At 42.7% G+C, this 12,703-nt stretch overlaps 1 protein-coding gene across 1 annotated transcript in view; it reads left to right on the plus strand.

The window, feature by feature from the left end:
- The window catches only part of VPS41 (VPS41 subunit of HOPS complex), a 180,497-nt gene that overhangs the window by 49,080 nt on the left and 118,714 nt on the right, over positions 1-12,703 (plus strand). Inside the window, exon 4 of the mRNA XM_056857621.1 lies at positions 2,223-2,300. Within this exon, the coding sequence (XP_056713599.1) occupies positions 2,223-2,300 (78 nt within the window). The remainder of the gene's footprint in view (positions 1-2,222; positions 2,301-12,703) is intronic.

Raw genomic sequence — 12,703 nt, forward strand, 5'->3', positions numbered from 1 at the left:
CTCCTCTGGACACGTTCCAGCTTCTCTACATCCTTCTTAAATTGTGGTGCCCAAAACTGAATACAATACTCTAGGTGAGGTCTAACCAGAGCAGAGTAAGTGATACCATCACTTCGTGTGATCTGGACACTAACTATACTTCTGTTGTTACAGCCCAAAATCGCATTTGCCTTTTTAGCTACTGCATCACACTGCTGACTCAGGTTCTATGTATGGTCTACTAAGGTCATCCTCAGAATGTTTAAGTCGTGTCCAGTGTTCTACAACGGGCACGTCAGTCACGTGATTTCTAATCCGTGATCGGTGTTCCCCAATCCTTAATTTTAAAGGGCGTGATGTTTTACCGATTTAAATCAATTTACACGGGCAAATTAGTGCATAAATCACGTTCATAGAATTGCAATTTGTAAAGTGATGCAGATTAAATTTAAAACCTGTGTCCTCCCTAGTAAAACTTTTAACAGGCAAAGAGAAACGACATACTGCGCATGACCCGCAGTAACTCTTTGATTGTATAACACCTATTGCGATTGAAAAGGAACGCGACTATTTTGAATACTACCTAGAGGTTGGCATCCCTATCTTTCTACAAACTTGAACAATGTCCCATGTTTGCAGAAAAATATGACATCAAAACAAGAAAAAAATACTTTGGGAGCTGAATATAGCGGAGCAGGTAAAGGTAGGTTAGCTGTTGGGTGGGAAGAGGAGGGGGCCGTGGAGGCTTTCAGGGAAGGGAAAGAGGATATAGTAGGAAGGGGGAAATGAGATGCGTTCTGCAAGTGCTTGCGGGTTCCCTGTTGTAATTTTATAAACCTCTATCTTCTCCTTCAGTCCAGCCTGAGCCGATGTTGCTGGGGAGGGCAGGTTATAAATTTAATAAAATAAATAAAATAATGTATTTTCTTCAAGCCAAAAGTTCCATACTCTTTGCCTTTCCTTTTAGGGAAAGCATTTCAACCTCTTAATCATTTTGTTTGCCTTTTTGCCCTGCTATAGTTTTGTTTTTGAGATGCAGAAGGCAGAACTTTGTACAGTATTCCAAAGGGGGCTGCAGCATATACCTGAACAAAGGTATTACAATACTGGCTGCTTTGTTTTCGATCCCTTCCCTACTAACCCCTAGTATATAATATTTTTTCCACTGCTGTTGCATACCAAGTTGACGTTTACATCAAACTTTCCACCATGATCCCTAGGTCTCTTTTTCATCTGCATTTATTTAAAGTTAAAATTTGTCATCCCAATGTGCATCATTTTACCCTTTCATTGAACCTCAGTGCAATGACATTGACCACTCACCCTGTTTGGAGAGGTCCTTAGGCCCTCTTCACAATCTACTTTGTTTCTCAGCATCTTGAACAGTTTGGTGTCATCTGCCAACTTGGCCTCTATACTGCTCATCCCCCAATTCCAGTTCATTTATAAATAAATTAAATAGCACCAGTTCCTATTGAATCATGTGACTTACTTTGCTCCTGTTCTTTGCTCACTAGATCTGTAAGTAGGGTTGCCAGGTCCCTCTTCACCACTGGTGAGAGGTTTTTGAGGTGGAGCCTGAGGGGGGCAGGGTTTGGAGAGGGAAGGGACTTCAATGCCATAGAGTCCAGTTGCCAAAGTGGCCATTTTCTTCAGGTGAACTGATCTCTATCGGCTGGAGATTAGTTGTAATAGCAGGAGATCTCCAGCTAGTACCTGGAGGTTGGCAACCCGACACCTATCCTCTTGCACATGAAATGTGTAGTCAATACATTCGGTCTGCACCAAGGGAGCAATTAACAGGCCTCTTTTGCCATTTTTTTTAATTAGCATCAGTTTCAGGATCTAACGGGACATGATATTGGAAGAATGAATATTTTAAAAACGGGGCTCACCTCCAAATGGACATGGGAGAGAGGGTGTGAGCTTACAGCCAGGTCTCAGGTCATAGACCTGCACTCTTATCTCATGACTACAAAGTTTATCCAGGAGATTTTGATGAGGGACTTTAACCAATGTTTTTTTTGGAAAATATGGGTGTATGTGAACTGTATCACCAATATTAACATGTTTAACTCTCTCAAATACCTCCAAAATATTGGTGAGGCAGGATTTTACTTTACAGAAACTATACTGATTTTTCCTCAGTAGAACTTGTTTCTCCATGTACTATGTGCTTCATTGTGCGGTGGTGGTGGTATTGGTTTTGTTTTCATCACATGAATCTCCTCTTTTCTTCTCAGTTTTTGGCACTTGGGACGCATTATGGCAAGGTTTATTTACTTGACGTGCAGGGGAACATCACCCAAAAGTTTGATATTGTAAGTATAACTGCAGTCCTCACTTCCATGATTTTGTCATTTTTCTGTGTGCCCCTCAGTTGAGCATTCACATTGCTGTGTGACTTGAGCCTTTTGTGCATGGCTGTTTCCCTCACGGTCACACACACCCCGGAGTACTTTGGGGCTTTGTTTTGATTATGCATACCGTTTCCGACCGTCAGAAGTCGCCTCGCTCTCCCCACCCGTTTCCCCCTCGTTTTCTGGATGCCATTTAGCCAGCATCCAGAAAACACACAGAAATGCGCAGGGAGAGGGAGATGACCTCTGAAGGTTGGAAAAGACATGCATAATTAAAGCCCGGAAGTACTCGGGAGGGTTACCGTGAGGGAAACAGCCATGCATAAAAGGCCCTGGTCTCAGAAAGCTTCACAGTGTCACTGCATAATGGGAGCCCTTGCATTTCTGTTTATCCCGCATTAAGGCTGATACTTGGTGTTTGGGACGGACCCATAAGCATAATTGTAGGGCTACCACCTGTTCATAATTGTTATGTATTTTTCCTTATTTGGGGAGTAGGTAAGAATACATTGTGGAGTGAGTTTGCCCATATTTTTGTGAAAGCAGAACTATCAACAAATTTCAGTCAGGTTTGCCTTCATTTAAAAAAATGTTCTTGAGAGAAGAATGCTTTTGGGGGGTAGTTAAGTACACCAGCAAGCAAGATTTAAAAAACAAACAAGAGCAAGTTATTTGTAGATCTGTCATGCATAATGGTGGAAGTCTGTCCTGCATTCTCTGTCAAAACTGAAATTTCTGTATGCGGTAATGAACCTATGAGTAGCAGTGGCCTTTGGCCAAAAGCAGAAGAGACGTTCTGCTTCTGACTGGCCTGTCATGATCATTGGACAGCCGTCACCACAGAGAATGACAAAAACAAAACTAATTTTCAAAGCATGTAGAAGCAAATGGCTGTATTCAAATATTAACTAAGAGAAACTGCGTGAAAAGTTATGGAGTGGCCGCAATAATCCCCTTGATATTTGAATTATTTAGTTCCACTGTCATGGTTAATGGCTTCAGTCTCCATAATTTGCCAGGTTAAGAGATGAAAACTCTATGGTTGTATTCAGATATGATGACAAGCTGCAGTTAAACTCTGATCGTGCATGAACACAGTAGCCCCTCCCTCCTCCCTTCATGTGTGGAACTTGATGCAAAATGTCCTAGTTTGGTCTAGTTCACCCATGATACTCAAAGGCAGGCGCCTGAAAGAACTGGAGTTTTACTGGACACAGTTTATGTTTAGGGGATGCTAGGGTTGTACTTGGCCAGAAATGCTGGGAGCAGGCCAAGCCCCAGTAGTGCCCTCAGCCTTTCTGGGATCCTCCTTGGATTTGGCTGGTGGCTTTACATATCCGGCAGGCCATGATGGGCATAGGTGGAACCTCAGCCATGCTGTCAGCGACTTGTTTGCTTGAGTGCAGATCTGGCCCTGGGTGCTAAGCAAAATGGTCTGATGTGCCACTGATGGCCACTATAAAGCCAGTGTGGCGTAGTGGTTAAGAGCGGTGGTTTGGAGCAATGGACTCTGATCTGGAGAACCAGGTTTGATTCCCCACTCCACATGAGCGTTCGATGCTATTCTAGTGAACCGGGTTGGTTTTCCACTCCTACACATGAAGTCTGCTGGTTGACCGGGGGCTACTCGCAGCTCTCTTGGAACTCTCTCAGCCTCACCTACCTCACAAGGGGTCTGTTGTGGGGAAAGGAAGGGAAGGTGAAAGCATGAAGCTGCCTTCTACTGGTCCATCAAAGTCAGTATTGTCTTCTCAGACCGGCAGCAGCTCTCCAGGGTCTCAGACAGGGTCTCTCACATCACCTACCTGCCAAGTCCCTTTAACTGGAGATGGCGGGGATTGAACCTGGGACCTTCTGCATGCCAAGCAGATGCTCTGCCACTAAGCCACGGCCCCTCCCCTGTGATTGTAAGCCGGTTTGATTCTTCCTTAAGTAGTAGAGAAAGTCGGCATATAAAAACCAATTCTCCTCCTCCTCCTCCTCCTTCTTATGTTTGGATGGTTAACTGAAATGGGGAGAGAGCAAGCAGGGATGCTATTTTGGGAGAAAATCTTTGGTGCCAAAGTTGAGTGTTTTTATCTCCACTGGACAGCTGATAAATTATTGGGGGTATGGGGTAAATCTCCCCCCCCCTTCCCTTCTCTCTCCTATGTAAATTTCCTAGAAATTGCACCACTGATGGGGCCTTGGAGATCCTTAAAGACTCCTTGATGGTGTTTGGACCTGGTGCACTGTTTGAGTTGCACAGGTGTAGACCATCCAGGTCAGGGCCCATCCAATATAAGAAACCGGAAATGTCTGTTGTAGCTAAGTGACTGGTACAGTTGCTGCTCGCCATGTGGTGCTAAATCTAACCACAGATGGGAGAAAAGCCATGAATACACTCATAATTGGAAAGACTCATCTGCATACATAGGATCTTTTGGACTTCTGTTGGGCATGAGAGCTCATTAGCTTGACTACTGTTGGTTATTAGTGTGTGTGTCCTATCATACTGAAATGCCAAAAGTAATTGAAAATTGATTGATTGTCTTGCTACTTCAGTTTATCTACTGCAAATATATAAAGCTAATATTTTATGTGAATGTCCTGAAGCTTGGTCTCTTAAGGGATTGTATTGATTGAAGGAGAAGAGGAAGATTTTTTTTTTATTATTGTGGTTTCCTGGAAGCGTAGAGAATGAGTATGATGCTGAATTTATTTAAAGTCATATTCTGAAGCATAAAATATACTTTTGTACATGACTAGCTTGTATGTATTTGCAGTGGAAGAAAAATATATATATCTACCGTTATTTCTTATTAGGGGCAGGTTTTTTCTTCTCTGTGTTTTATTTTATTTTTTAGACCATCATCTACAATTGTCAAAATATCCGTCACAAAGTGTTGATGTCCTTGCAAAATGAAACATGTGTTCTGGTGCTGACACAGCACTCTTTCATGTGAAAGGCTAAAGGTTACATTTTTTTTTAATTTTTAAAAAATCTAATTACACATTTGGTGCCTCCCACCCCCCAGTCCATAGCTTTTGACGGAAATTGTATATATTGTTGTGGTCAGATCGACAGTGACCTTACTGGATATTAGTGTAAGTCATTTTGATGGCGTTCGGGTTCTTTTTAATGTAGATGATATGACCCTTGGCTGTAATAAGCTTCACAAGATTCATGGAAACACACAGAGGTCTAGGAAGTCTGCGGGTTAGCCACTGTCAACATGAAAATGCGTAAACACGCCAGAGCCTTCAAATGTGCATGAGAACTGCTTAACTGGGGTATAAATGACTGCTTGCAGATAGTGCTATTTGTAGTGGGTTTTTCCCCTGTCCCCCCCTTATTGTAATTTTACTGAAAGTAATGGTTATTCTCATCCCCCCACACACCATTTTTCTCACATTCAACCTGATCTCGGGCGCTTGAGTGCATAGGTGGCTGTCCCTATTTGCTGGTTCAGCAGCTTCCATAAGCTATCTGTAGCACTTGCCTTAGACTGAGCCAGACCATTGATTCCACTCTGACTAGCAATGGCTCTCCACAGACTCTGGCGCAGGTCTTCACGAGATCTACTATCTGAGGCCCTTTACTTAGAAATGGCAGGGATTCAATCTGGTCCCATATGCACATGAGCACCAGTTTCCATTTCCAAAGAAGCCATTTTCAGATGGTACAATTTTGGCACTGCTACCTTGCATAGTGGGAAAGCGTGCCTTCCGTGATTCTCTCAATACCTGCTTCTGCCTTTTTGTGTGAATAGGGCGTTGCAGGCATTTCCCAGGTTTGGAACACAATCAAAAACTGGTGGAGTTTGGGCTTGTTTGTTCGTTTACCAGTTTCCGATTGCATGACACTGTTTTACCTGGTTGATAATTGCACACACATTTTATGTGGAAGACATATACAGCCCAGTATAACAACTTAGACAATCTAACCAAATGTCTGCATAACTGGAAATAGACTATACAACCTACATGCATGCATGGTCTGATATATAATTGTCTGTATATGGATATATCTGTAAATATGTGTGTATGTTTTACATGGGTATCAGTTGACCACTGAGGAAGGCCAAACAGGCCAAAACTCGTCTGGCGTGTGGTTACAGTATATCAACCTAGGATATGCCATTGTGGTGTTTTAACGATATTTTAAAATAATTTTTATCCTGACATAGCACCTTAAATAAATTATATTTTCTTTATCTATTTATTTTATTTATTCTACTCAACCTTGGGTACCCAGCACAAAATCAAGAGATTTCTTCCGCGATTCTCTCAATACCTGCAGCTGCCATTTTGTGTGAATAGGGCAATGCCTGCATTTTCCAGCTTTGGGACACAATGAAAAACTGGTGGAGTTTGGGCTTGTTTGTTCATGTACAGGTTTCCGGTTCCATGTACCAAAGCTGGAAAATCTCTGTGTTATCTTATGTACACCAAATGGTGACCGCACATATCAAGAGGATCACACGTAGCGTACTCTCCTGGTATTCAGGGTAGCAGAGCAAGAATTGCAACACCTGAAAAGGGCTTCTTTGTGAAAAGGAATGGGCACAAGGTACAGAAGAGCAGAATTTGGTATGTTTGTTCAACAAAAGAACCCTTTTCCTTGGCTACGTCAAGAATATAGTGCGGCAGCCTGATATGGATTCAGATTTGAAAGTTGGGACATGTTTGCTGCAGTCTTAATTAACTACTGATTATTCCGGTTTTCTTCCTTTTTCGCTCTTCTTCCTCCAGCCTGCCTCCTTTTTTTTTTTTAATAAGTGACACCTGCTTAAGATTAACAGATACCTGTTTCGGATTCCGAGCATTTGACAAACTGGTGTTCTCTTGTATTAGGGTTCAGTGCTTTGAGTGAGATGAAAATGTGTCAAATGAGTTGAAAATTATGACTTAAAGGCAACAGAGAAGAAAAGCCGGCTAACTCCACTGACAAAGGAGGACGCGGCAGTGATTTACAGCATATTAATTCCAAACACCTCTCTTCTTTTCCTCAAAGACTGTCTACAATTTATTAATATAATTATTGCCTCGACTGACATCCTTGTAGATTAAAGAGCTGTAGATATGAGAGCTGTACAAACATATTTAGCTAAGTAACAAATCAAAGATGCTTTTAGGGACCGAGAATTTGCCAGGTGTTTTAATAAATACGTATTTAGAGCGAGTACAGTAACAAGAACTGGCTGGTGCCAAAAGATTCTTGTGCTTTGCTTTGAGAAGAGGAAACATCAACTGCTTTATAAGCAGGGTTAGTTTTTTAAAAAATTTAATAGTTTAGTGGTGCGGAAAACAAATTTAAATATCTTATGTTTTAAACCATTCTTTGGGTGGCAAGAAATTGAAATCTTCTTAGCATGTGACTCTTTCAAGATGGGGGATTTAAAAAAAAACGCAGCATGAAATATTGAAGACTCACCCCTTTGCCACAGAATTTTTTAACATGTGTTTCTACAGTCCCTTCCAGGCTGTGACTTTATTTTTAAATATTTGATGGTGTTGGGAATTAGGAAATTTTTTTTGTTTAATCAGAATGGCAGAAAAAGTAACCAGGTTTGCATCTTTGCAACCTTGAAAACTCAAGGGTAGTTTTTAGGGCATTGCTAAAGTTTCAACATTTAAGAAAATAAGAGCCTTGCTGGACGAAGTCACTGGTTCATCTGGCCCAGTGTTCTGTTTCTGACAGCCAGTCAGATTCTTTTGGAAAGTTTAGAAGCCAGGGATGAAGCAGGGTTGCCAGATCCCAGTTATGAAAGTCCAGGGGATTTGGATGTGGAACCTTGGGAGAGTGAGATTTGGGAAGAGGAGGACCCTAGCAGGGTATAGTGCCATAGAAGCCACCCTCCAAAGCAGCCATGTTCTCCAGGGGAACTGATCTCTGTCACCTGGAGATCAGTTGTAATTCTGGGAGATCTCCAGCCTCCACCTGGAAGTTGGCAACTCTAGGATGAAGGCATGTGAAACAGGCTTCCTTGGGAGGTGGTGGCCTCTCCTTCCTTGGAGGTTTTTAAGCAGAGGCTAGATGGCCATCTGTCAGCAATATTGATTCTGTGAACTTAGGCAGATCATGAGAAAGAGGGCAGGAAGGGTTGCATCAGTATTTGGCTCTCATGGCCCTTTCTTGCATGCCCAGGGTAATGCCGATCGCCACTTTGGAGTCAGGAAGCTTCCTCGAGGCCATATTGACCAGGGATCCTGGAGGGTTTTGTTGTTGTTGTTGTTTTGCCATCTTCTGGGTGTGGAGTAGGGGTCACTGGGAGTGTGGGGGAGAAGTCATTGTGAATTTCCTGCATCGTGCAGGGGGTGGAGAAGGAGGAGGAGAGTTGGTTTTTATATGCCGACTTTCTCTACCCCTTAAGGGAGACTCAAACCGGCTTACAATCACCTTCCCTTCCCCTCCCCACAACAGACACCCTGTGAAGTAGGTGGGGCTGAGAGAGCTCTAAGAGCTGTGACTAGCCCAAGGTCCCCCAGCTGGCTTCATGGGTAGGAGTGGGGAAACAAATGCAGTTCACCAGATTCGCCTCCACCGCTCATGTGGAGGAGTGGGGAATCAAACCCGGTTCTTCAGACTCCACCGCTCCAATCCACCACTCTTAACTACCACACCACGCTGGCTAGATGACCCTGGTGGTCCCTTCCAACTCTATAATTCTATGATTCTATGGGGCTGCCCTTGAAAATTGTCCAGAAGCTACAGTACCCTTGTCAAAGTAGCAGTACCCTTGTCAAAGTCATTCAGCTAGAACAGACTGGACTCAGATGGAACAGTACTCGGCTCATTCTAGCCTCTGGACATTAGGACGAGTGCACTGTTTCTGAACATGGAGATTCATGGCAAATGAACATATTCTTCACAAGGTTGCGTCTCTCTTTCTGTGAACATGAGAGGCCAACAGCTGGTCATGCCTTGGACCCGTTTCCCAGGTTAACCTTTCGCGCCACAAGAAATGTTGAGGGTGAGGTAGTGCTTCAGATTTCCTCGATGAGGTTATTTGTTAAGTATCTCTCACTTTTTTTATTGCTTTTTATAATAAAACATACAAACAAACAAAAGGGAAAAAAACATAATAGTAATGAAATCATAATACAACAACAAAAAGAAAAAAAACATAAAATACATAAAACATATACAGAGCACTGATTCATTGCTAATACAATATTATTTTCTCTTAATAAACCCTATAGTGCCCTAAAACCCACAAACCCACCCCCCACCACTGTGCCCTTCACCATTGAACTTCCGGCAAGGTGTTATGACAATATATAGAACTCTATTATTATAATCATTAATTTAAAAATCACGTTGAACTATAATTCATTAACTATACTTTTAAAATCCGTTTTTGCCAATTTATCCCAATATGCGGCGGCCTTTGACCTTGTGTATTTAAATTCATCCATATCTTTACCATGTAAAGAATCTGTAATTTTGGCTATCTCTCACTTTTTAAAGACTTCCCCACCACATCGCTGTCCCAGACCATTTTAACCAACACTCACTTGCTCCCTTTGGCACAGGTTTGCTGCATGACCCCCCCCCCACACACACACCCTTTTGAGGTTCTCCGTGCTGTACGGGTGACCCCGGCACAGTTTTACATTTGACAGGGAAGAAAGCATTTTAATGACCCTAGCTGTGTTATTATTCTGGAGAACATAAAAGGTAGCTAATTGCTGTCAGTGAAATAATGCTTCACTTTCCGTCCCACAAAACAAGAAAGCCTTCTGGTATTGATTTAGATAAGAAAGATTTTACTTCAGATTGTACTTTCCTGTACGTTCGTCTCCAGCATTTCACATGCTTTGACAGGCTGCGTAAATTTTTTCTGTTGACTACCCTAACTGCATCATTTCAGTTGTCACTGTCGGTAGCAAAGAAGACAAACCAGTGGAATGCCAACCAGGCCTCAGAGTGGAGTGTTTACATGCTTTTAAAAAATACAGGGTACTAGATATTCACCCTGTGGCCACAGTTTGGAAAAAAAAAGTTAGTAGCAACTAAGACCCGTTGAATCAAATCAGTCTTAAGCTATGTTCAACTCAAGTCCCCCTATCATAGAAATGAAGCTGTCAATTTTGTAACAGTTGGACCTATTAATGGCACGTAGCCATAATGGTCATGTGCTAGATGGGCATCTTTATGTATATGTAGCCTGCGGTACTGAGGATGCCACCGCACATGAGTTTCTAGTGGTCTTCTCTGTGTTGGGGGGTGCCAAAATGGGAGAGGCTTCCTTTAATTTAGTTTGTTTCTAGTCCACCTTTCTTACTGAGACCCAGGGGAGATTACACAGTGTAAATCAGTGGTTCCCAGAGTGGGCATTACCACCCCCTGGGGGGCAGCAGGATTACCTAGGGCAGGGGTGGGGAACGTCAGGCCCGGGAGCCGTATCAGGCCCGCAAAATCATTTGGGCTGGCCCTTTGTTGGTCCTGGCAGATCTCTAGCTCAGAAGGATCTAAGACTGGCGATCTGCCCCCTCCAGTGGACAGGAATAGCCTCTATTCAAGGCAGATTTGAGTTTGTTTTGCCAAGAAAAGGAACCTTTTTTCCCCGTTGCAGAAGAATCATTAGCTATGGAGCTGCTAGGACCGCCGAAGAAACTGTGTTAACCCTTTCCCACCTGGGCCGTGGAGAAATGTATTCCCTCTGTACTACAAGAGGGCTGGGGGCGGAAGTGGCAACAATAGAGGGGTTAAAGGGGGCAGAGCCAGAATGCATGGGGGTGAGTTCTAAGTTGAAAATTTTGTACGGCCCGCGAATGATGTTGTAAATATCCAAATGGCCCTTGGCAGAAAAAAGGTTCCCCACCCCTGACCTAGGGGGACACTAAGAGGCAAGGGGGCAGCAGGGGGGCGCTAGAGGTGGGCCCCTTCAACTGTGATGTTCACTAATTTACAATAGATCAACTATGGCACCATGCTGGCAAATTTGGTGGAAACTATCAGAATTTTTTTTCCAGACTTTGAAGAGCTGGTACCACTGAATCAAGTTAATCAGTTTTGTTGAATAAATTTCAACTAAAAAGTTTTAATTTGATTAATTAATTGATGTGCAATTAATTGTTACTCTTTTGAAATTTTATTGTTCTCTTCTTTGGTGTGTTATGCAAACCCCTATTTTGAATAATGCTTTTTATAGGATAGGGTAGGGGGCACTGGGGTTGAGTTTGTGGATCCAAGGGGGTGATGGCCCGAAAAGTTTGGGAACCACTGGTGTAAATCTGCAACTAATAGGATGTGACATCTGATATGCAACATAATTGGACTAGGATTATAGAAACGAAACAAAGCAAAAGTATTAGACATTATATGTTAAACAATGCAGAAATTGTATTATATAAGTAAAAGACAATGCAGTGGGAGAAGGGTAAAGCATATCGCAAACATTCCATCGTAATATAATACCCTTATTACCTTTATAGAAATGTTCTCCTGAATCATACTATTTTACATAGTTTGTGGAAAGACAGAAGCATGGGGACCTTCCTGACCTACTCAGGCAGGCCATTCCACAAGGTGGGGGCCTCAACAGAGAATGCACATGTACAGTTGCTCCAGTCCTTGACGTTGCCCATTTGTAGGGGGCCACTCCCAGAAGGCCCTGCTTGGACAAACTAAGCTAAGGTGGAAATTTTCCTGTGCAAAACATGTTATGTATATAGCACATGGGATACTGGGAGGGGAAAACATTTGGATACTTCCCCCCCCCCCAATATTTCCTTTCCCATAGGCTGGGGCTAATAGCCGATCGTGGGAAACAGAGTTGCTTGAACAACAGGATACCAGGGAGTGCAGCATGTTTGTTCATTTAAAAATTGATATGTTGCTTCGCCAAAGCACCTGCTCAAGGCATCTTGCAAAGTAAAATATGATAAAACCAGAACACATAAAAATTGTTAAAATTAACGAAGTATTAAAATCTCAGCCATTAAAAAAACCCAACCAGAGGAAAACAAAACATTCAGCAACATGAAATGATCTTCATAAAACAAACCCCAGGTTACAAGCACACTATAAAAACACTTCTAAAGCATCACAATGTAGAACGATCCAACCCCTCAGTTAAAAGCCTGGGGGGAAAAGAAATGCTTTTGGCATGGCACCTAAAAAAGAGTAGGGTAAAGGCTGGTTGAACCTCCAGGGAAAGGCGAGGAGCCACCACTGAAAACGTCACGGCCAGTTCTGCAGGTAATACTGTTCCTGTATCTAGCCCCGGACAGTATCCAGGCTGACACATTGTGGACCGGTTGAAGTTTCCAGACAGTGTTATAGACAACAAGCTGTTTTCTTACCATTTGTGGAAGTTTCTAGAGGTCCTGATCTAGCTTTTTAAAAACTACCTGTTTGTACTCTATAGAGCTGT

Source organism: Euleptes europaea, chromosome 11 (assembly GCF_029931775.1).
Source record: "Euleptes europaea isolate rEulEur1 chromosome 11, rEulEur1.hap1, whole genome shotgun sequence".
In the NCBI taxonomy this organism is placed as follows: Eukaryota; Metazoa; Chordata; class Lepidosauria; order Squamata; family Sphaerodactylidae; genus Euleptes; species Euleptes europaea.